At 33.6% G+C, this 26,916-nt stretch overlaps 1 protein-coding gene across 1 annotated transcript in view; it reads left to right on the forward strand.

Moving 5' to 3' along the window:
• The window catches only part of LOC114327709 (exportin-5), a 61,062-nt gene that overhangs the window by 11,127 nt on the left and 23,019 nt on the right, over positions 1-26,916 (forward strand). Inside the window, exons 6-8 of the mRNA XM_028276411.2 lie at positions 8,864-9,249; positions 20,138-20,466; positions 23,912-24,301. Of these exons, the coding sequence (XP_028132212.2) occupies positions 8,864-9,249; positions 20,138-20,466; positions 23,912-24,301 (1,105 nt within the window). The remainder of the gene's footprint in view (positions 1-8,863; positions 9,250-20,137; positions 20,467-23,911; positions 24,302-26,916) is intronic.

Raw genomic sequence — 26,916 nt, forward strand, 5'->3', positions numbered from 1 at the left:
TTCGATCCGATGGTCAAAAAATTGATATAAACAATTTAATTGTTACTTTAATCATCGTCAGAATAATAAGTTTCTTGAGCGGATGCTTTAAAATAATTTTAAAGGAACAAACAATAATTAATGAAAACTTAAAAAATGACATTGACAATCATTGGGTTAAGTCAGTAATTTCAAACACGCCATGTCTTGTTGCGTGTTTAAGGGTGGCTTCAAAAGAAATATGGATAATGCCTCCTTGATGCTGAGTTCCGTTGGAGAACTTGCATGACCAATGATTGAGAAGTCCTTACGACTAATAGGGTGGTCAGAATCAGTCATGTTGGAATACCGCTGAATTTGGAACTGTTCCTGATCGTCTTCCTAAGTGAGGAGTGACACCTAAGTGTTCGCAACATCTGACATTAAAGTGACGTCGAGTCTTCCCGACGTACGTAGCTGCACAGCTACTACATTTGAATTGGTATATAATGTTAGATGCGAGATCACTAGGAATCATGTCTTTCACATGGAAACGAGATCCTATCCTTTCCAAAGTCGTGAAAGCAAATCTTAGTTCTATAGAGGGAAATGCTTTTTTAATTGTTCTACGGATGTTGCGTCGGATTTGTAAGCTGTGGTAACCAATATATGGAAGTTTGATTCTTTTCTTTGATTTCTTCTACTTTGCTGTTTGGTTGGAATTTGTTATTGAAAAAACGTTTGATGTATCTTTCTAAGAAGTTCAACGAAAAACCATTTTTACTTAAGATCACCTTTATGTTTTCTAACTCTTCATGTAGGAATTGCCAGGTTGAACAGATAGTGAAAGCGCGGTTTTGAAAAATTGAACTTAGAAAGATACATCAAACGTTTTTTCAATAACAAATTCCAACCAAACAGCAAAGTAGAAGAAATCAAAGAAAAGATCTATATCAAACTTCCATATACTGGTTACCACAGCTTATAAATCCGACGCAACATCCGTAGAACAATTAAAAAAGCATTTCCCTCTATAGAACTAAGATTTGCTTTCACGACTTTGGAAAGGATAGGATCTCGTTTCCATGTGAAAGACATGATTCCTAGTGATCTCGCATCTAACATTATATACCAATTCAAATGTAGTAGCTGTGCAGCTACGTACGTCGGGAAGACTCGACGTCACTTTAATGTCAGATGTTGCGAACACTTAGGTGTCACTCCTCACTTAGGAAGACGATCAAGAACAGTTCCAAATTCAGCGGTATTCCAACATGACTGATTCTGACCACCCTATTAGTCGTAAGGACTTCTCAATCATTGGTCATGCAAGTTCTCCAACGGAACTCAGCATCAAGGAGGCATTATCCATATTTCTTTTAAAGCCACCCTTAAACACGCAACAAGACATGGCGTGTTTGAAATTATTGACTTAACCCAATGATTGTCAATGTCATTTTTTAAGTTTTCATTAATTATTGTTTGTTCCTTTAAAATTATTTTAAAGCATCCGCTCAAGAAACTTATTATTCTGACGATGATTAAAGTAATAATTGAAACGTCACCATGAATTTTAATTTAATTGTTTACAAATTGTTTATAAGGTTCTGGGCTCATAAACTAAAAGAGATAAAAAAGAATGTTTCAAATAAAATTTGTTCGTTAATAAAAAACGAAGAAAAAAACGTTTACTAAACTGAAATCCAACAATTATAATTCAAGATATTGTAAAATTAGTGCACAATGCAAATTGCAAAATAAGTATTTTTTGAAGCTTTATTGATCGTAACTCGGCTTCTACGCATGCAAATGAGTCTTAGAAGGTCTCATTTTAAAGCTTCGTTTATAGGCTTCCAAACAAAGTTTGTTAAATTACTTTATCGTCATTTGTTTTAAAGTTACCCGTTTACCATACCCGTTTGAAGTTATAATTTTCTTAAAAAAATTGTTCATTGTTTATAAGGGTTCCAAGTAAATTTGAGCTGTAAACGTTTATACTTTAATTAAAAATAATGATAGAAGAACTCAAGATATCGAACTTTTGGTCAAGATATCGATATTTTAATGGCGTGCTATGAGGCGCAACATCGGCTCACAGTGAAGTATTTTTCGACGCTTTATCTATATTTTGCAGCATCATCATTGCATATAAAACGAGCATTTATGTTGTGGCGGCATACACACAATAGGGAACTTGCACTAAAAAATTTTTTTGCATAAAATTGTTAATTTATGTGTTAAAATGTTATATTCAAAATATTACGTCTTAACAATGAATAGTGTACGTACAACATCTGATCAAAATTCCGCGCCTAAAATTTCCGTTTCAAACAACTTCAAAAGCGAGAGCTGGGGTCTAACGTCATCGGCCACTCGTATCGTTTGCTCGTTCGGTGGGCTATTGCATTTAATGCAGTTTGTCCATAGATAAATAATATAGTTGAAATGTCTTGTTTTACTCTGTGGCAAAAATGATTTTTTTTGTGACAGGCAAAATATTAACATTTTATCTCTGTTGACATGTATCAAAAAGTTTTTTTTATGAAATTACTTTTGTCGTTTCTTGTGTTGAAGAACAAAGAAGAAACAAGTAACCTAAAAATAAACAAAACTTTTAGTAATAAAAGTAAGAGTAGGTAACTAAAAAGTATTGGTGCTACTATAGTATGCGGTCTACAGTCGGGTTTCTACTATAGTTTCTATTAACTTGTAAAATTACAATAATGATTCTTCTTATTTATGCGTATTATTAACTTTGTAAAGAAGGATTTTGTTGGCTATGTACACGTTCTATCGGTACGTCTGCCAATCACCATAATCTTTTCTCAGAAGGCTTTGAACACAATAATGAAAGGCTCCAGAAGGTACTAATAAACATTACAATAAAACATAATCTTTATCATAATGCAAATTACACCGTAATCTTTTCCAGGATATACGAAATCCTTCGATTAGAGGTAGGTAGATCAAACCCACGGGGTAAACCGTATACTATAATATAATGGTACTAAACTATTGTTATAAGGTTTAAACATGCTTATTAATAACTCTTACTTATTTGCCTTGACACCTCGCATTTCTCCAATAGAATAGCTTTCACTACTTTTTATAAAAGTTGCCACCATGAAGACATCAACGGTAGGTAAGTTGTCAGACTTACCCTCGTCCGTCATATTATGTGTTTTAAACTCTTTACAAAGTAGCACTCAACTTTATCAATTTCAGTTTAAAACTAAGCTGATTGGGGAACTACTTATTACAATATATAAGATGAACATAAATAATACCTAGGAATTTTCCATTAAAGACGATTAAAATGTAATATACCCGTGATACCTACCCTAATCGCGTTGTTTCCGACTGCTAGCCCGTGGCCCGTGACGTCGGACCAATAGAAGGACGTTCAAGAGCCTCCTAAGATATTTGAATTTTATAGCATTTTCAAAGCGTCGTAATTAGCGTACGGGTTAAAAATATTTGTTTTTTCGCATGCAAGCGTTTTAAGATCATGTTACCTTATGTTTTTTAATATCATTTTAATATTTAAAAATTTATGCAAGTTCCCTATTGACGTGCCTTGATGATGCTGCAAAAGAACTAGATCCACTTTATATGGATCCTATCCACTATCCACTGGATATCTATATGATATAGATTATATCTATATCATATAGATAATTAGACTCTGAAGCCATAGAAAGTTTTAGTTTTACTGCCTACAAGAACAGACTTAGTACCACCATGTAACTGTAAAAATTGCTCTAAGAACTTATGCAGATGTAAAAAAGCTGAGATTCCCTGTAGACCTCGATTCAGATGCATGAAACAAAAAGTTTGTAAAAATAGTATTAATAAATAATATCAACTTACTTTTTAGTTCTGAAATATTAGTTTTTAATGTTTTTTTTCTCATTTAGTACAAAATATAGAAGACAAAGTAAATAGAATGAAAGGTGATACGAGGTACAGTATGATGATTTAATTATAAGAATTATATGATAAAATTTTATTAGGATCTTCAAATATGAAAAATGAAGATAACGTATATATACATAGAAATTATAATTTGCATCGAGAAGTTTGCGAAGGCAAAACAATCTTACTTTTCAATTAGCATTGCAACTGAATAAAAATGGTATACATTTTTATTTTATAGTCATATTACTCCGTAGAGTAACTAGGTGCATTTTTCCGTTGGAACTTTACCAGCTGCAGACGGGGGATTTGAATTGCATAGTGTAGAATTCCTTCCCTCTCGTCTTCACTGCAGCATCCATTTGACTTGCAAATTGTAGAAGTCTTGGAGGTGTCACCAGGAAAGTGTACCAATAAGTTTTCAATTTAAAAATCTTTTAGTAATATTTTTAATATTTTCAATATTAATAATTTACTATTAGGATTGAAAACTACTTCGTCTTTCAATGCCAGATGGCGCTAGCCACCTACTATCATCACTTCAGTTGCAATGGGTGGGAAAACCTCTCGATGCGAATCAGTTAAAATATGGAGAACAGTGCCTACGTTCCTTCCGATGAAGGCTCCAATAAGAGCCGAAAATCGCGATTCGAGGGACTGGACTGCACTCCGTATTCTAATTGAAAAGTAAGATTGTTTTGCCTTCGCATTGCAACTGAATAAAAATGGTATACATTTTTATTTTAAAGTATAAATGTTTATAGCTTAAATTTGCTTGAAACCCTTATAAACAAATTAATGTACAATTTTTTTAAGAAAATTATTACTTCAAATAGGTATCACTTTAAAACAAATGAAGATCAAGTAATTTAACAAACTCTGTTTGGAATCCTATTAATGAAGCTTTAAAATGAGACCTACTAAGGCTCATTTTCATGCGTAGAAGCCGAGTTAAGATCGATAAAGCTTAAAAAAATACTTATTTTGCAATTTGCATTGTGCACTAATTTTACAACCAGAGCCTTATAAACAATTTGTAAACAATTAAATTGTTTATAACAATTTTTTGACCACTCGGATCGAAATCCACCCTCGAAATTCGTAATTAGCAGCCAAAAATCCATAAGAAACCGTGGAGTTTGTCCATCAGAATTGAAAAGGACACGGTGACCTCTATTTGGCGCCTATACTATAAGGGGGGGGGGAATTGTTTGAAATCAACATTTCAAGCACATTTTTTAACTATGGCAAAATTATTTTATTTTTAAATTAAATAGACATATTCAGCACAATTCAAATATGTACTAAAAAAAAATTTCAAGACAAAATATTAATTGAAAAATAAGCCAACAGTGGTAAATTTTTACAGACACCTCAAAAAAATGGATTTGGCGGTGGACCATGTGAAATGGATCAGAACTCGTCATGGACCATGTGAAACAAAAAATTCAAAAAGATTTTATTAGCTTATGAGTTATTTTGGTATATCCCTGAAGTTTATTGTAAAAAAGGGTGAAAATCAACATATTTATTATTGTTAAACAAAAAATAAGCATGAAACAAATAATATTTCGACAGCGTTACCTCACGAAATGTCTAAAGAAAATCAATGCAAAATTTCAGGTGGATCAGTCCAGTAGTTCTTGAGATATAATGCCCACCTTTAAAGTTTTTACAACTTTTATTTTCAATTTGTTTTTTCGCTGTCAAATCGTAAACTGATGCACACCGAAATATGTTTTTGAATCGAGTAGTAATTTACAAAAGAGAAGGGGAACAGCTGTTGAACGTTTGTTACTACGCCCAAGCGCGCTGGCGCGAACCTGCTGCAAATCGAGTCCAAGGTAGGGATATTCAACGTGCAGTAATTCCGCTAATTTTGCTCCGATCAATCTGCAATTTTTAGAGAATATTCTTGAAGTTGTGTACTTTCATTTAAAATAATAAAAAAATACCCGTCCCACTTAACACAATTTAAAAAAATCATCAAATAATAAGAGCAAAATGAGACAAAGCTAATAACAAAAACACCTAAATAATAATAAAAATATAGTGTAATGTCCTGTATATCTTGAGAGTTGTGAATAAGATATTTTATCAAACACGTAAAACTGTGCCAATTTTTTATCACCTTTAAATGACCTACTTTATTTGTTTTGGGTCATGTTAATCGTGAGTATCAAAATATCTTACATATTTTTTATAGATAACATTAACATTACGGAAATGTTTTAAAAATAGATAAAATGGACTGAGAATATATTTTCGAAATTCACCTTGATTTTTTTATTGAACATTTGTTACACGGAAGAAATTTCTATGGGCCGGCGTAGCCGAGTGGTAGTGTGCTAGGCTAGCGTGCCGGTGGTCCGGAATTCAAATCCTACCGCCGCGCCGGCAAGAACAACTACAGTCGGAAAAATGAAAGAACACCCATGAACCAACATATAAAACACGCTGTATTTTCCTGTCACCGTGTCACAAAGAAAATTTTTCAGCTCAAGTACATATAATAATAATTATTACATGTACTTGCGCTGGCCAATTTTTTGTGTGACAAGGTGACAGGAAAATACAGCGTGTTTTATATGTTCGTTCATGGGTATTCTTTAATTTTTCCTACTGTAGACATTTTTAAAATGTTTATAGGCCCCAGGTCGACTCAGCCTGAATAAAATGAGTACCTTGGGTAAAACCAGGGGTAATAATAGGCGGTTGAAGCGTAGCACTGGCCCTGTTACCTTCCTTATATACCGTAGGCCCTAGATATAGCAGACTACCCTGCTACTACTAAAGCCACGTGAGCGGTATAAAACGGGAGACTATTATTAAGAAATTTCTACAAACAATATACAGGGTGTTAGTAAATGAGTGCGACGAATTTCAGCTGATCATTCTGCATGAAAAATAATGAGAGTTCGCTCCGCAAATGCTTCGTTTTTAAAAAAAAAAATTTATAAACTTAAAGGACATCGCACACATCTTATGGAAAATATAATGTCACTCAAATTCAATAAAATTTATACCAATAGATTCGTTTTAAATTAACGATCAAATCTTATCATTGCGCCAACTCTCTATTTTCAAAAATAAGAGCAGAAATTGATATAAATAAATCTGAAATCAAATGGGTAGGTACATAAGTTAGAGAGAGAAAAAATATTTTAAAATACCCAGATTTTCGGTACTCCATAAATCAGCGGATTAGTTTCACTAATCCGCTTAGGCCCAGCGGGATTTAAGCTGTTATGAATAGCACTCAGAGCAATAATGATTGTAACTAACATTTTATGGACTCCAAAAATGTGATTTCGATAAACTTTAATTGCAATTTGCGCCGTAATTAATCATAATTAAGAGTTGGCGCAATGATAAGAATTGATCGTTAATTTAAAACGAATCTAATCGTATAAATTTTATTGAATTTGAGTGACATTATATTTTCCATAAGATGTGTGCGATGTCCTTTAAACTTGAAATTTTTGTACAAACTGACAATTATTTATTTATTGCTTTGAAACCAGGTGAGAAAAGCAAATAAAATTTGATGGGTTTTAAGAGATAGTTATTTCTCGTTTTTTGACTATAATTAAGAATTTTATATTCATTATTGGCGCGCACACGGGTATTGATCTGAATTTTTTAAAAGACAAAAATAGGAATCCAGTTAGATGTTTCAAATAAAAAATTATTTTTAAATTCCTCGTTTAATTTGTGACAAAAAACCTTTCTTGTCTTTTTTTCATATGGTGCACCGTTTTTATGCAAAAAAATAAAACATCTTAGCGCGTTTTAATACATTTTAATACATTATCAAGAATTATCTAACCAAAACAATAACAGAAAGTAAGAATAATAATAAGATCTAAATAGGCGCAGATTTAGATTTAACTAGGCGCAAAGCTATAACAAATGTTAAAAATGGCCTCCCTCAGACGTGACACAAGATTGAACTCTCCGCCTCATTGACTGTCATATTCACTCAAATATTCCTGATGTATTTCTTATTGTCTCGTAGCCAGCTATAATTTGATTTCTCAGGTGGTCAACATTTTCGATGGGAGTAGAATAAAATAAGGACTTAAGAAAACCCCAAATGCAAGAATCTATAGGATTTAACTCCGGTGATTGAGCGAGCCACTGTATCGTACCTTCCCTACCTATCAAACGATTTAGATATACTGAATTAGTGATTACGTACATTAAATGCAAAATGAATGCCTGACAAATCCGCATTTGTAAAAGTTACTGTCCAAATATATAATTCCAGCGGAGGGAGACCTGTGATAGCCTCTAAAGATGCCGTTCCTGTACTATTCAAGGCTCCTGAATTAGCGGTTAGCGATTAGTGGTTAGCTTTTTCGCAATCGTGTTGTTTGGCATTCATATTATGTGTCCAACCCACCTGAATCGCTATGTTTTAATGAACGATATGAACGATAGTTCATTAAAGAGTTGGTATAATTCGAAGTTATATCTTGCTCATTTATAGCTCCAAATATTTTGCGGAGTTTCTTACGCTCGAATATTCCCAAAAGTCTTTCATCCTTCTGCGTTAGGGTCCATGATTCTCGCCCATATGTGAGTACTAGCCTCAGAGGTGTTTTGCATAGGTATAATTATTGTAGTTCTTCTTTGGATGTTTCTTGCGTGAAATGGGTTTTTACTATAAATGTCAGTAGATATAGTATTTGTTAAGGGTTTGTTTACATCCACGGTTTCTCGTAACCATAGTAATGTTCGAAACATATTACATGCGACTATGAGGGCACTACTGTAGTGTCTATTTAACACATTCACGAACAGGACTGCACATGCAGACACTTATAAAGGGATATTACTGTGTGAAGATGAAGAAATGTCCGTAAGAGGTTTAACGATATTATCAAAAAGCGTTTGACACATTTAATGAAAACGTTCTTCAGTCTAACTAATATTTTTTAAAAATAAAAATGTATACCATTTAACTTAGTCTTTTAATATTTTTTAGGTTATGGGTGGCTTGACAACTCAAGTGTGCACCTTATGGGGTAAAGACGGCCTCGCCCGCCCATCTAACTTCTCGATGTTCCTCGAGGCTGTCCTCGCTTACAGCAGCCATCCCAGTCTCAACATCGCCCATGCTGCTAACCCTCTGTGGAACCAAATGTTAAAAAACGAACAAGTGGCCAGAGATCCCATCTTTTTGTCCTACATACCGCAGTGGGTGCAATGCACGGCACCAAAGATAATCAAGTTTAATTATCCTGTCGGTAAGAGTCCAACTAGGAGGGATCTTGGGGAGAACGCCTTGTACGCTAGGCTGGATTTCGATAGCGATGAGGAGTTTTCCGGTTATTTCTACAGGTGTCGATCAGACTTTTTGGATTCTTTCAGGTAAAGCAAGATGATACATTTGACCTTTAATATCGATGGCATGGAAGACAGATGTGGTATGTGCATTAAAACCAATTTTTCAGTACATCTATTTTAAAGTTTGGACATCTAGTTTTTGTAAACCGTTATAGTGATATGACGGTCTTGACGGTCCAGTTAGCTGGGGCTCAGTCGATCGACAAGTTTAGTGGATTTGCGATTTGCGGTCGCTGGTTCGAGCCTCAGCTAGGTCATGAAATTTATAAAAGGCCAACGCCGTAGTATAAAACTCAATAGAGTCTACGGCTTGGTCTGGAATAAACTGGCGTCTGATCGACCTATGGAGGAGCGGTACGGGAAGGGATAAGGGCTTCCGGCTTGGTGATACTCCTCCATAGATCCCTACCGAAGGGCGTTGACGCCTAAGAACGGTGTATACATACATATAGTGATATAATAAATTTGAGAAAAGAAAAGAATAAAGACATCATACACAGCATAAACCCTGAAGACTTGGAAGAGTATTTAAAAGAACTTTTGGTAGAGTATAGAGTCGAATTTCAAGAATGTGGAAACCAAAGTCAAGATAGGAATTTCAATAGTCGACTCGACAATAAGATTAACAACAGAGGAAATTAAAAATGTATGTAAGCAGCTGAAGAGGAACAAAACACCTGGACCAGGGGATATACCTGGAGAATTGTTTAAGTACTGAACGAACAAATTGTATGAACATCCTCAACAACTACACTGCGCGTCATAGAAAACGGGCACCCTAAAAAATGGGTCATTTTTGATCTAAACATGTTGCCCGATTTAAGTAATTTTTTTAATAACTTGTAGCTTTATTCTTTAAGAATATTATTGTAATAATATTGTTGCTAAACAGGTAAATTTTCATAGTGTACCAGGTGTACGAATCAAACTGTGTTTTTTTCTCAAAGTTTGCAACATCCTGTGAAATATTCTAGCATTTATAAAATACTGAAATTAAAACCCAACTATAGCCTCAGGTTTTCTTAACATTTTGTTTTTTGATTCATTCGCTTACGTTGGATACCATAAGAGTTAGGTACTTTAACAACTAGCCATGTTCTTCATTGGTACATGGTGTTTCTAAATAAGTGCGACAAACCTTAAGGGGTAATTCTGCATTAAAAAATAATGACAGTTTGCTCTATAATCGTATGTCCGCAAATACGAGATACGGGATGTTGAATTTTTTCTTACAAACTGGCGATTTATTTATTGCTTTAAAACCGGTTGAGATATGCAAATGAAATTTGGTAGGTTTTAAGAGCTAGATATTGCGCATATTTTGACATGCAATGAAGAATTTTATATTCACCATTGGCGCACATACGGGTAATATGACCGATCATATTACCCGTATGCACGCCAATGGTGAATATAAAATTCTTAATTGTATGTCAAAAATGTGCAAAAACTACTTCTTAAAACCCACCAAATTTCATTTGCATATCTCAACCGGTTTTAAAGCAATAAATAAATCGTCAGTTTGTAAGAAAAAATTTAACATCCCATATCTCGGAAACGAAGCGTTTGCAGACATACGATTACAGAGCAAACTGTCATTATTTTTTAATGCAGAATTACCCCTTAAGGTTTGTCGCACTTCTTTAGAAACACCCTGTATTGATGAAGAATATGGCTAGTTGTTGAAAGTACAGTAGAGCGTCGATAATCCGAACCCTGGTAATCCGAACGATCGCTAATCCGAATGCAAAAAATTATAAAATTAAAAAATATGATCACGAACCGAATTTTTGGATTTAATATGACAATATGGGCAATATTTTTGTTTTGTTTATGCAGAAATACATACAATATATTTGTTTATTATGCAGGTGTTTTATTCCTTGTAACTAAAACGTATGTACATAATGTGTACAATGTTTATGAGCTTTGTATGTATATTTTGAACATATGTTCGATAATCCGAACAATTTGATAATCCGAACTACCCCTGTACCAATTAGTTCGGATTATCGACGCTGTACTGTACCTGACTTTTGTATTATCCAACATAAACGAATGAACCAAAAAACAAAATTTTAAGAAAACCTGAGGCTATAGTTGTGTTTTAATTTCAGTATTTTAGAAATGCTAGAATACTCCACAGGTTGTGGCAAACTTTGAGAAAAAACACAGTTTGATTCGTACACCCGGTTTACAATGAAAATTTGCCTGTTTAGCAACAATATTATTACAACGATATTTTTTTTTGAAGTTATACTTCTTTACGGGCGTAATGGCGGTGAAATTTTATATGGTAAAACCTAGCTACCGGGCGCATGCGCATTATAACTTTGTTCTGATTGGATGTTCAAATGACATGACAAAAATTATCCAATATGGCAGCTGTGGGACTGTGGTTTGGTTATAATGTATGCTTGTTGCGTTTTAAAATTTGTAGGAAGAGAAACAACAAACAAAAAGTTAGTTAATGGTTATACTGCCTTTTTAAATAGTTTTCATATTATATTTTTGGACTTATTTACATAGAAGAGATGATTGTTGCATGCCAATGTGAAAGCTCATCAAACTGTGACTAGTATGCCTGCCGCAGATCTCGCTTATTCAAAGCTAAAGAATCTTTCACTGGTAAGTGTTTTATAAATAGTTGATCAAATTTTGTTATGATATTTGAACATAGCCACTTTGCACGACGCAAGTGATTGCGAAATTTATTAGTCGTTATACGGGCTCCGATACCTACCTTGAACCTACCAAAATACATAAGTAGTATGTAATACTTTTATTTACATAATTTGATTACCATCAAAATGTCTATCAATATTCACCTAATATATTGTTTTCTTACTCTATGTTTTGTTGTATTTTTTCAATTCTAAATCATTTCAATTCAAAATCAAAATAATTTGATTTACATAAGTTAAAAATGTCAAAAGGTTAATCTGTTTAGTTAGACGATCTTCGCACATAATGACAAGCTGTCTCTGTGGCGAAGTTTTAATGCGAGTGAATCCCAATACAACGCAAATACCAGCCGCGTGGTAAGTTGGTTCGAATCCCAATAGAAACTTTTATTTTTTTATTTTTTTTTTATACATTTTATGATTGTAAGTATATTTATTATATAATTTTATTTTCAGAAAATACGTATTTAGTTAAAAAATTTTTCCGACAATTAATGTTCAGAAATCATTTGTGGCATTTTTAATGTGTTTGTGTGTGTTTTATTTTTTTATTATTTTAATTTTTGGCACTGTTTTAATAAAAATGTTTGAGAAGTAGTAAGTATAAATTAATTTAATATTTTAATAAAATATAAATAAAAAGTATATTAATTTCGTTTATAATCATATAATCATATAATAGAAGTATAACTTCTTACGTGCGTACAAAGTACACACACATTCTTTTTTTTGCCTTTGGGCTAAGTGCCCATTCAGCCAGTAACAAATGTGTAACCTATTCTAACTAAACTAACTACACTATTATTCTGGAAATTTAAATGAAGAACTACGATGGGGATACAACGATATTCTTAAAGAATAAAGCTATAAGCTATTACAAAAATTACTTAAATCGGACAACAGGTTTAGAAGACACGAGTCATCAAAATGACCCACTTTTTGGGGTGCCCGTTTTCTGTGACGCGCAGTGTATTTCAATAATGCATAAACACAAACGAAATCCTATGGAGAAGAAGAAGAAAATGCTGTGGCAATCAATGGAAAGCACGAATATTAATATTGAACTTAGCTGCAATAATTTGAATTTAGAATCGTCTTTAGGGGCCAAATGGAACACAAACACAACTTTTTTTATCTTTGATACATGTTTTAAATTATGTTCTGTTGTGATTTATAGCATTTTTTTCGAATTTAAAATTTTATGCAAGATCCCTATTGTGCATTATACACTTTTTATACGTAGTGAAGTTATCAGATTTCGGCTGTTAGCAAATCCTAACCGGTATAGGTGCGGTCACTACATTTGCGCACAACGAAGATTGGGTTAAGAGTACAAACTCTGTGTACATAACTCATTTTTGAAAAATAAGATCGTTACCACATACCACATCTGTCATCTTTACCATCGAAATGCTACATTAACATTATCAATGTTGTGAATGCATGATGACAATATAATGTAATACCTTGTGTTGGAGAAATAAATTCCCAACATTAATATTTAGTAAAACTATATTTTGTTTCAATATTTTATTTAGTGGTTTGCGCCTTGTGTACACTTCACAAAGATGTTTCTATGTTTTTATGTTCTATAATTCAAAGTGTACACAAAGGCGCAATATTCAAAAAAAAAAGTTCGTTGCCAAGGTGTTGTTATATAGAATAATAAGAGAATAAAAAACGGGAAAGTAGGGCGTGTGTCCGATCCCACACAAAAATTACTTTAATACCAAAAGTTTGTGTTATTGTAATAAAATATTAGTTGTGAAAAGTGTCTTTAGTTATTCCTAGCTTCAGAAGTGTAAAACCAGTGTAAAATTATTTCCTTGGTGTTGCAAAAATCCAACATCAAGTTTGATCCAGTCGAGCCGGAAATAAAAAGAAGCTAGGAATTACTCAATTTCCAGAAGGTAAGAAACACACCTAATAAAAAAAAAAGAAGAAATTATTGAACAAAAAAGAAATTATTAGAAAAGAAATTACAAAAAAGAAAAATCATTAAAAAATTAATTTTGTAAAACGTCAAGCTCATACAATAGCGCCATCTATGTAAAAGAGGGCGAACGACCGACGTCGAATGGTTATCAAGCGATCGAGAGAAATAATCGATGTTTTATGAAATCGATCATATATGAAGTGACAGAAAACTGACATTGACAGTGAATACAAAATTAAATAAATTCGCGATTGAAACGGAATATAGAGGGCAGGTCGAATGCAGGAAAATGGCCGATATAAATGGTATAAACAAACATTCAATTAAGGAATAGAACAATACTGATTTGATTTAAAATATTTTAATGTGCTCACAATGCTGAAATTTACTAAAATTTTTTAAAAAGTGACCAAATTCCATTCAAATCAACAATTTTCTGGTTTGTTTATACCACTTATAGTGGTTCAAATTTATTCCACCAGAGGTCAGATACTTTGTTTTTCATCGCGAATTGACTGTTTGTGTTTTGGTTTGTAAATAATCGTCAACATTTTTGTTATTTTGATATTTAAAATAGTTTTTTTTACCTTTTAAGTTTTAGGTAGATTCATATAAAAAAAAAATGCCCGCTAAAAAGGATATTGAAATGCTAAAAACTAAAAAATCTCAAGAAATTCAGTCTATTAAAACTATTACAAGGTTTGTTGAAAAACATTTGGACAAAGAAATTTCTGAATTAATAATTAATCAATTACAAACTAGGAAAGACTTACTAATAGAAAATTTTAATAAACTTCAAGATCTTCATTGTGAAATTTTATGTTGTGAACAGGGGTATGCAGATTCCATTGATAATATTAGAGAGGAATACTTTGACACATTAGCTAAAATTAATAGTCAACTCTCAAAAACAGTAATACAGAGCGTAAGTACTAATCCACAAGATGTAAATAATTCTTTTTATTCTTCAAATATTCCACGAATAGAAATTCCTTGTTATGACGGCAAAGATTTAACAAGTTATAGACCTTTTATAGATTTATTTCTAGCTGTTTTTGATAGAAATAAGTCACTGCAAAATGTTGAAAAACTTTTTCATTTAAAGAATCATTTGGAAGGAGAGGCAAGAAGCCTAATAAATGATCTACCTCTAACAAATGACTCTTATAATGATGCATTGAGAATGTTAGATAACCGTTATAACAATGAAACAATATTAATAAATTCTCACATTTATTCACTACTTGACATTCCCTCCATTCAAAAAGGAACTTCCACCGCCTTACGTGAGTTCATTAGTAAAGTGAGACAGCAGTTAGGTGCACTAAAAAACTTAAAGCAACCCGTAGAAAGTTGGGATATGATCCTTATTTGCATTTTAACTAAAAAACTAGATCACTATACTAATAGATCATTTCAAATTGATAGGGACAACTCAAAATTGCCAAATTTAAAAGATTTCTTATCTTATATTGAAAATAGGGCTACAGCTTTAGAAACTGTAACCACTCCAGATAAAAAATGTAGCACTAACAAAGAAAGGTATCAAAAAACTCACTTGGCTACAAGTAAAGTCAAATTAGAAACCAGGTGTAGCTTTTGTTCATCCTCAGGCCATAAAATTTATAATTGTTCCAGTTTCAAATCTGTTTCAGTAAATGATAGAGTGTCTTTTATAGACAGTCATAAGGCTTGTCGAATTTGTTTGAATAATCATCCTGGTAGGTGTAAAATGAGTTTCAGGTGTTCAGTTTGTCGAAAAGAACATAATTCTCTTCTGCATGTGGACAGACAAACTCCATTAGACAGCACTGGACAGGGTAACAGTGGTAATGCAGACGATAGGGTGACTACATTTGGTTCAATAAATGAAAACATTAATAATGTTCTGTTACCAACAGTGAAGGTAAAAATTAGAACAAAAAGGGGTGATTATATCACTGCCAGAGGTCTCCTGGATACAGGATCTCAAATATCATTAGTAACAAGTAGATTGGTAAGTAAATTAAACTTAAAAACATTTAATAATAATGTCAATATCTTAGGTATTTCTGAGAATATTACCAATGTGCAAAAGGCTGTAAATTTAAAAATTGAGTCATGTGTGTTTGATTATAGCACAAATATAAAATGTTCTGTGGTTGATAAAATTACTAGTGATATACCACAAACAAATTTCAATGTTTCAAATTTAAATATTCCTAAAAATATTAAATTGTCTGATGATGACTTCAATAAATCTGGCACAATTGATATATTGTTTGGGGCAAATATTTCATTTCATATTTTGCTCTCCGATAAAATACAAGTAGACCAGATTATATTACAAAATACTCTATTTGGGTTCATAGTTAGTGGTTCTGCTCCATCACTACAAATTTGTAATTTTTCTGCTTTTCATTTAAGCATGAAAAATAATTTAGAAAATATTGTTTCTCAATTTTGGGAAACCGAGAAGGTTCCAGAAATTTTTCCGGAATATTCGACAGAGCAGGAAGCTTGTGAGATTAATTTTGAAAATTCTTTGCAAGTAATAAATAATAAATACCAAGTTAAATTACCATTAAAACAAAATCTATCTGATTTGGATTTAGGAGATTCATTTTCTGTAGCATTAAAACGCTTTGAAAATCTAGAAAAAAGATTTAAAGTCAATCCTGAGCTGTACTCTCAATACAAAAATTTTATTGATGAATATTTAGCTCTAAAGTATGCAAAAATAGTAAGTCTTAGTACATATGACTTAAATAGTGGTTCTTTATACTTCATGGCTCACCATCCAGTGATACGTGAAGACAAAAAAACAACAAAATTAAGAGTAGTCTTTGATGGCAGCATGAAATCAAAAAAGAAAAAATGCATCAATGATTATCTCTATAATGGTGCTGTAGTTCAAAATGAGCTCTTCGATATTCTTGTTCTTTTTAGAAAATATAATTACGTCCTTTTGACAGATATTAAACAAATGTATAGAATGGTTTTGGTACATCCAGACCATTGCCAGTTACAAAATATTTTGTGGCGAGAGAAAAATGGCAGTTTACAATGTATTCAACTTCAAACTGTAACATATGGTTTAAGAAGTTCTTCCTTTTTAGCTACCAGATGTTTGGTAGAATTAGCCCGAACTGAAGGTAAACGCTATCCTTTGGCTTCTAAAGCTCTTCTTAATAACACCTACGTTGATGATATTTTGTGTGGGTGTGACACAATCGAAGAAACGATAAAACTAAAAAATGAACTTATCTCGCTGCTCAAATTAAGGTCCTTCGAGTTGCACAAATGGTGCTCAAATAATTTACAAATTTTAAATGATATTCCTAAAAATAAACAAAATTTTGATGAAATTAACATCAGCAAAAACGATTTAACGGTAAAGACTCTGGGATTGACTTATGATACAAAAACAGATAATTTTAAATTTAGTTGTCCAAAAGTTGATATAAATGAATGTGTAACTAAAAGACAGATTCTCAGTTTTGTTTCCAAATTTTATGATCCTTTGGGATTAGTGGGCCCAGTTTTAGTAGCTGCTAAGGTAATTATGCAAAAACTTTGGTTAAGTAAGGTCAAATGGGATGCTATAATTTCCAGTGAGTTACTTGACACTTGGAAAAATTTTGTTGAAAGCTTAATGAGCATGCCCACAGTGACTGTCCAAAGAAATTTAAACTTTACTGGTGCTCTTCATATTGAAATAGTTGGCTTTTGTGACTCCTCCTTGATTGCATATGGAGCTGTTATTTATGCGAGGACTATTTTTGAAAATAAAGTACATGTAAATTTGATTTGTTCCAAATCTAGGATTGTTCCTATAAACAAAAAACTAACTATGCCAAGACTTGAACTGAACAGTGCTTTGTTGCTTTCAAAACTATCTCACAAGGTTTTTGAACTGTTAAAAGATAAAGTCAGTAAGGTATTTTTATATTCAGATTCAAACATTGTCTTAGCTTGGATAAAATCCGAACCTTTGAAATTGAATCCCTATGTTGCCAATAGAATTATTAAAATTCAAGAAATGACATCCGAATTTAAATGGTTGTATATAAACACTAAGGAAAATCCAGCAGATTGTCTTTCTCGTGGACTTGAACCTCATGAAATTAATTCAAACAATCTTTGGTTTAATGGTCCTGAAATTCTTTCAAATATTGAATTCTTGCACTTTGAAATTCCATTTTCTACTCCAGACCATTTGCCTGAATATAAAGTTGTCACTTTAGCTAAGGTCAAACCAGAATCTTTCTTCATAAAATTCTCTAGCTTAACAAAACTTCAAAAAATAGTGGCTTATTGCCTACGATTTGTAAATAATATAAAAAATAAAAATAAAAAGATTACTGGAAGTTTAACAGTTGTAGAACTAGAAAATAGCCTTAAAACCATTATTAAGTATGAACAAAGTTTTCATTTTTCTGAGGAAATAAAATGTCTAACCAACAACACAGCAATTAAGTCTAATTTAAATTCTTTATATCCTTTCTTGGACTCTCAGGGACTGTTAAGAGTTGGTGGTAGACTGGAGAACTCAGATATTTCTTTTAATAAAAAACATCCTTTGATCGTTCCCAAAAACAATCATATCACTGATCTTTTGATTCACAGAGAGCACTTAAGACTTTTACATGCAGGTCCGAAACAAGTTTTAAGTTCATTAAATCAAAATTTTTGGATTATTAGTGCCACTAAAGAAATTAAAAGGATTTTGCACAAATGCGTAACCTGTTTTAAATGTAAGGCCAAGTGCAGTGAACAGTTAATGGGATCTCTTCCTGAACAAAGGGTACGTTCATCGAGGGTCTTTCAGAATGTTGGTATAGACTTCTGTGGTCCCTTCCAAATTAAACAGTCACGGATTAGAAAGTCTATAACGACAAAGGCATATATAGCATTGTTTGTTTGCTTTTCTGTGAAGGCAATTCATATGGAGTTACTCTCTGATCTAACAACAGATACTTTTTTAGCTTCATTAAAAAGATTCATTTCTAGAAGGGGTAAACCATCCAAGATCTTTTGTGACAATGGTGCCACATTCAAGGGAGCAAATAATCAACTTCAAAAACTTCTAAACGACAACATTAAGTTAAACAACTTTTGCCTTGATGATAAAATTGAATTTTGCTTCATCCCAAGTTATTCTCCAGTATTTGGGGGTCTATGGGAGGCCGGGGTGAAGAGTGCTAAATATCATATAAAAAGGGTGATGGGAAATAATATTTTAACATATGAGGAGTTTAATACTTTGATTACTCAAGTTGAAGGAATATTAAATTCAAGGCCTCTTATGGCAATTAATAATGATTCCTCTGACTTAGAATATTTGACCCCAGGTCATTTTCTAATAGGTGCTCCTTTGACAACTTTCCCTGAAACTAATTTAACTGAGATTCCTGAAAATAGATTAAAATTTTGGAGGTTGTGTGTTCAAATGCAGCAGCATTTTTGGCAAAGGTGGTACCAAGATTATCTAACACAACTTCAAAACAGACCTAAATGGAGAAAATCGTTGCCAAATTTACAAGAAGGCATGCTTGTGCTTGTAAAGGAGGACAATGTTTCTTCTTTTGGGTGGCCTATAGCAAGGATTAATAAAGTTATTCCTGGTAAAGACGGAAAGGTAAGAGTGGTGGAAGTAAAAACTAAAAAGGGAACATACTTACGTTCTGTCACAAAAATTGCTGTTCTTCCAATTAACGATGAACAAATTTAAATTATTTTTTTTTTTTCAATTTATAATAATAAATAAAATTTAACTTTATAACTATTTCTATTTAAATTTAAAACTTTGTAAAAGTTTTATACTTATATAAGCAATAAATTCTTTAAAAAATGTGTAAAAAAAAGGGGTGGAATATATTGTTTTGGTATCAAAACCAAGGCCCCCCAGCATGTTGGAGAAATAAATTCCCAACATTAATATTTAGTAAAACTATATTTTGTTTCAATATTTTATTTAGTGGTTTGCGCCTTGTGTACACTTCACAAAGATGTTTCTATGTTTTTATGTTCTATAATTCAAAGTGTACACAAAGGCGCAATATTCAAAAAAAAAGTTCGTTGCCAAGGTGTTGTTATATAGAATAATAAGAGAATAAAAAACGGGAAAGTAGGGCGTGTGTCCGATCCCACACAAAAATTACTTTAATACCAAAAGTTTGTGTTATTGTAATAAAATATTAGTTGTGAAAAGTGTCTTTAGTTATTTCTAGCTTCAGAAGTGTAAAACCAGTGTAAAATTATTTCCTTGGTGTTGCAAAAATCCAACACCTTGATCTGTTAAATGTTTCAGGCAAGCAACTGTAGTAGCACCTTTAGTAACCTTTAATTACGTCGAACAATGGTTAATGAAGTGCCTGCAAGTTCCAAACGTCACCGCTGGTTTATCGTTCTTGGATCCGGTATATCAAGAGTGGGAAGCCTTATCCAATTTTCTGGAGAGCATCTTGAGTAGGGTCTTGCAAGCAAACGGCCGCCCTCCCATTGCTTCGGGCCTGAGATTACTTCAGTTGTGTTTGTCTTATCAACCAGCGGATGCTTTGATCCTATCAACCCTGCTGACTTGCATTTCGGCGTTGTTTGTATTTTTGAGTATGTCGACTGGACAAATGGCCCCTACAGGTGAGTGTTTTCATACTATATCGTCTATTCATGTTGTTAATAATGATATTGTTATATTACTTGCAAAAACCTCCGTCAAATATATTTTTTTATCGTTGTCAGAACGTAACGTAAATGTTTCACATTCATAGCATAAAAGAATACTTTATAATAATTATATATTCGTTATTAACTGTAAGTAGCTCTAGAGTGATCTATCTCAAGAATCTGTGATCTTCCGAGTCTTAGTATATTCTTTTTCCATATATTTCCATTTTCGTATCTTTTGTCATCTGTGATCCGTCCGTTCTCTGAGACTGTTCCGATAGATCTGGGAGTAAAGTCTTTCTTTCCCAGCATTATTTTTAGCAAATTTGCAAGGCAAAATTCGAGGAAAGCGAAATGTGGGAAGACAAAGAATATCTTGGTTTAAGAACTTGAGGGAATGGTATGAATGATAAAAGATGGAAGAAGCCTCACTTGTGAAACCTCCTTGTCCGGGCTTGGAACTGACAGTGATAGCAATGCAGCCTCCTGACCTACTCAGTCCACCCATTTAGCTTCACCACTACTAGCCTAGGCAGCCAGTATATCGGGATACTTAGTATGGAAGATAAATGGAAGATAAAACTTAACGAATCCAAATCAAGCCACATATTATTCACTAAATGTCATAGCGATTCTCCTCAAATATCACTCAACAATGCTCCCCTTCCAACGGTAGATACTGTAAAGTACTTAGGCCTATATATGGACAAGAGACTCACTTGGAAAACTCATATATGAAAAAAAAAAAAAAGAAAACATCTTGATACCATATATAGAAAATACTATTGGTTGCTCGGAAGAAAATCCCAGTTGTCGTTGAGAAATAAATTACTAGCATACAATGCCATACTCAAGCCAATTTGGACGTACGGAATACAGTTGTGGGGCACTGCTTCCAAATCCAATCTAGCAAGCATGGACCGGTTTCAAAACAAGGTGTTACGAGCAGTAACTGATGCACCATGGTTTGTAAGCAACAAAGACATCCTACAAGACCTTCAAGTGCCAACTGTGAGTGGAGTGATAGTGTCACACAGTGATAAATATTTACAGCGACTAGAAAACCACCCAAAAGAATATATTGGTTTAAGAACTTGAGGGAATGGCATGAACGATAAAAGATGGAAGAAGCCTCACTTGTGAACCCTCCTTATCCGAGCTTGGAACTGACAGTGATAGCAAAGCAGCCTCCTGAGCTACTCAATTCACCCATTTAGCTTCATCACTACTAGCCTAGGCAGCCAGTATATCGGGATACTTAGTAATAAATGGAGGAGCAAATATATGAGCTTAGGGAGGAAAATGCGGATATATCAAGCATGTGTAAGATCACTACTGGTATATGCAGCGGAAACAAGAGCTAAAACGTCGCTTACAAAAAGATGGATGAGAACCACAAAAATGAAAGTATTAAAAGTCATTAAAGAAATTTCTCTCATATGAGGAATGAGGATACATTAAGAAAAAGTGGAGTCTAGGATGTGGTGAGTTAGACACGAGCATGACGCCAAAAATGGAGAAATGATATCGAAAAAAACACCACTAGGAAGACCTTTGAAGAGGTGGTGTGACAGCTGAACATCAACATCACAAAAACTGGGATGATAAAATAAATAAAACTAAAAGAAAAAGAGATATGTTCCGTAGTGTGGTTGGATGCGTGTAATAACCTTATTGTCCACAGAAACAAATAAAATAATTTTAAATAAAACGCAAACTCAACATTTTATTTATTTATTTCGGTAAAAAAGGCGTTCCTATTTCTCGAAGATGGTAGGTATGTTAAGGACCTACTAAAAAGGACCGGTTGTAAAAGACTGAACTAAAAACATTAATGTTGTCACATGTGGTTTTAAGAAGTTGAAGATTCGAAAGTGATTTATTGACATAAAGGAACCAGCTGGTGTGGTATGGTAATTTATTAGTATGGAATTTTTGTTTCCCATACATAAAAGAGATTTTTAGGCAATTAATACTATAACACGTTTCTGTATATTACAGGCGAAACGAATGTGAATTTTAAATGAAGCTAGCCGCCACAGATATATTTCACATTTTTTGGGTTTATGATTCAATCTAAGCTGTATTAGAAATAATTTAAGTAAATTCATTCTCCTAAAGTAGTAGTTTTTCATCTTCTTATTTCTTGGCTCTACAACTCTAAGTGAGTCTTGGCTGCGTTTACTATTCTCATCCACTCTTGCCGATATTGGTCAATAATCTCCCATTGTTGTACCCCCATCTCACGTTGATCACTCGTTACTGTATCCTTCCATTTTTTTCTTGGGCGACCTACTGACTTGCCATGGGCCTTTCCCAGAAGCTTGAATTAAGTAGTATTTCATCATTCCATCTAAGTACATGTCCTGCTCATCTTATACTCATTATATTTTCGTCTTCATAGAGTGCTTGGAGTTCTATACAAGGTCCAAAAATCTAAGACTTCAGACTAATTTAGTTGTTTCACGCTGGTTCAGTGTCAACATCTCACATCCATATGTTATTATGGCATAAAGAGCGGTGGAAAAATCAATGCTCGGGGTGAGGCTTATAGACAAAAAAACAAATAAATGGATTAAAAGCAAAACCAAAGTAAGGAAGCGTGGAACTTCGCAGGACACAATGCCCGACTGAAGGATAAAAGATGGAATCACGAAATACAACAATGGAGACCGTGATTAGGAAGGAGAAGCAGAAGAAGGCCACAAATGAGATGGGCTGATGAAATTAAGAAGATTGGAGGATACAACTGGAAACAAATGGCGGAAAAAAGAAAACACTGGATTGTATTGGGGGAGGTCTATGTCCAAAGTTGGATAACTTAAGGTTGAAGAAGAAGAGATTAATGTTGATGCAAGCGGCGTCGTTAGGGAATAATATATTCTATTTCCTGACATAAGTCTATCTGCTACATATTTTTCATAACTGTTTTCGGCTGTTATCCGGTTGTTGACATGGTAGGCACCTACCTGAAAAATAATGTATATGGGTTTGGTTGATATTTACATTACTTTACCTACCAGATGCAACTGACCTACAAACCTACTTTTTTAATCTTCAGATTTTTGAGCGCGTTGTTGCCAGACATCAATTTGCATATCAAAATGTATTTTCGTTTTTTGGTCAAACGGATCAATTTAGAAAAAAATGTTATAAGACTTTTTTGCTCTACATTGTGCCTTCTACCTATACCTTTAAGGAACGCACTATTTTCGGAGACACCCTGTATATGGTACAAAAGTAACCAAAAGATCTTAAATGTGCTTTAGACAATCTTATTTTCAATTTGCGTTTTAAAGAAAACAAAAGATTCTAAACGACAAATTAGTAACTAACCATCCAAAAGAAGGAGGCCTCAACTATTTACGCTTTTTTTCGATAGCTCTGTACATTTTAATAAATCCTTGTTCATTTGCAGCAAATTCTGTGGCAGCTTCAGGTGCCGCACTCTTACCCCAAGTACTCGAAAAAATCTTCTCAACTCTAGTCTACACTCCCGAAGGCCAGTCAATCAACAACCGATCCAGAGCCGTGAAAAATGTCAGGCGTCACGCGGCTTCTCTAATGGTGAAAATAGGCAACAAATACCCTTTGCTGCTACTACCGGTCTTCGATCAAATTAGAGCCACGGTAGAGGCTCTATCTAGGCCCGAGGGACCTGCGCATTTAAGCTGTTTGGAGAAGGTTACGTTGCAGGAGGCTCTGTTGTTGATTTCCAATCATTTTGGGGATTACGACAGGCAGAGTACGTTTGTGGGGGAAGTGCTAAGGGAAGCCAATGCTCAATTTTTAGAAATAGTCAATTTAGGTGAGTACCATACGTTTTAATATATTGTTATTCGCGTCCAAGCTGAAGAACAGGCTGGTTTGCGCGAAGGTCGATCCACAATAGATCATGTTTTCTCCATTACTCATATATAATTGAAAAGAAAGTTGCTCGTGGCCAAGAAGTCCATCTGATGTTTGTAGACCTTAGAAAAGCATATGATAGTGTCCCGCTGGTTAAATATGGGAGGCACTGGAAAAAAAATGTAAATATAGAATTGGTTAAAGCCGTAGAAACGTTGTATTACCAACAAACAACATGAATTAAAACGGGAAATCTCATAACACCTGGATTCACAGTAACTAAAGGACTAAGGCAAGGATGCTGTATCTCACCAACACTCTTCAAAATATACCTCGAAGCAGCACTCAACAAATGGAAGAAAAAATGTACGAATATGGGCATACCACTAACGGACTCAGCTTTGTACACGCTGTGCTTTGCGGATGACCAGGTGATCATCGCACAGGACTCTGAAGATCTTAGTTACGTGATGCGAAAACTATTAGAAGAGTTTACAGAGTGGAGTTTAGAAGTGAATATGGAAAAAAGTGAATACATGAGTGTCGGAGAAGACCAACATAGCCTTTGAGTAGAGGAAAATCAAGAAATACAATTATGTGAAGACTACAAATACCTGGGAGTAAAGATCACTCAAGACGGAAAATTAGATGCAGCTATTAAGGAACGAAATATACAGGGAAGGAATAGTATATTACATACCTAGCGGGAAAGTACTCTATTTCAGCCAAGCGGCAATGAGTTCCCGCGAGGTTTGTATACTATTTTACTCACAATCGGTTAGTAGTTTATGGATTTCTAATACTCACAATCTACCAATAATAATTTCGTTTCAAATATCTGTATCCATTTTCATTATGTGATAAGATGAATTATTTTAAGTAACCTGTGAGATCGTTGCTAGGTAACAAAACAAGTTTGTTGATCTGACATTTAGGCGATACACGACGCCATTAATTGTACATATAATCAAATTGTGTTTATTTTACAAAAATGTCTGATAGTGAATTTGAATGTACGCCACCAGAACTGCGGGAATAATTTAACCGTTAATAGTAATCATAATTCCAATCTAATTATTAATATTTATAATTCCAAATAGTTTTCTTTTTGTTATTGTTGTTGTTGTTTCTTAATTAAATAAATGTTGAGTGGATTCTATTCTTTCTAAACCATCTTTTAATCAAAAATGACATTGACATTTGCAGGTAGAAAAGTGACAGATGCTAGCCGGGAAAGTACTTTCCCGGCTAGCTGGGAAAGTAAAGTAAGTAATAAGTCGCTTCCTAATTACTTCAAAGGTTAGAAATCCATAAATTACTAACCGATTGTGAGTAAAGGCATTTCCTTACTGAACAGCGTACTGTGAGATAAAAATATTTCTAAGGAAAATAAAATAATGGGAAATATAACACAGATGTTTACAATCTCTTTGTGGATTTTAAACAAGCCTATGATTTAATAAATAGAACAATACTACCAAATATATGGCAAGAATTTTGCATATGCTTTTTCTCATGAGCATTTTTCAGTGCGTCACAGTTTTTCGATTTCTTTCTAACGCATTAAATTGTATATGACAGAAAAAAGGCACGTCGGTGATTACTTTGGTAATTATTCTAGTTCGGTGTTTATTCTAGTTGTCGATAGATGGCGCTATATTAGAAAAAAATTTATTTACTAATTATATAATATATCTACGAATATAATCTGTACAATTTATAAGACTATACAAATCAAAGAAAATACCATTTTATAAATGCAATAAAGACAACTGTCAGATTTAACTAAAATGTCATGTTAGAATAAATGTTATAATGTATATTATCATGGACTTACCTTTTTTTCTATCATTTGTGACGCACTGAAAAATCCTCATGAAAAGAACCATACCATCAAAATCAATAAGACTAGTGCATATAACAATGACAGAGACAGAAGCAGATGCATTTGTTCAAGGACAGATCACTGATGTGTTTATGATAACGCAAAGACTAAAACAAGGCGACGGACTGGCTCCAACGGTTGACGGTGAGCGGAAATAACATATTATGTACCTACTTACAAACAAATCTACCAAATTATCAGCATACGCAGTTTATATAAACCTAATTAGCAGTAAAAATAATGCGGCGGAAGAAACCTACGTTGGGTTGAAACAGAGTGCAGAAGTTGTAGGACTAGCAACAAATACAAACTCATACAAACCAGATCAAATAAACAGGCGCATCAACAACACTTTATAGACGATATAGAACACGTGAATAGATTCACGTACTTAGGAATGGACCTGGTCGTAAATAATGGAAAAATAAATAGAAGGCTTAGGCTGCAAATAAAGTCTATTTCGCGGTCGGCCACATAGTCAAATCTCGAGACGTACACCGGAAAAACAAAACTCCGGGTTTATAAAACAATAATCAGGCCCATAGAAAGTTATGGGTGTGAAACATGGTTACAACCCAGAAATCTGCCAATGCATTAGACGTGTTCGAAAGAAAAAATATTACGTAGGATACTGGACCCAATAAGTGAAAATAACAACTGGCGAATTAAATACAATAAAGAAATATACG

The sequence above is a fragment of the Diabrotica virgifera genome, chromosome 7, assembly GCF_917563875.1.
Source record: "Diabrotica virgifera virgifera chromosome 7, PGI_DIABVI_V3a".
NCBI lineage: Eukaryota > Metazoa > Arthropoda > Insecta > Coleoptera > Chrysomelidae > Diabrotica > Diabrotica virgifera.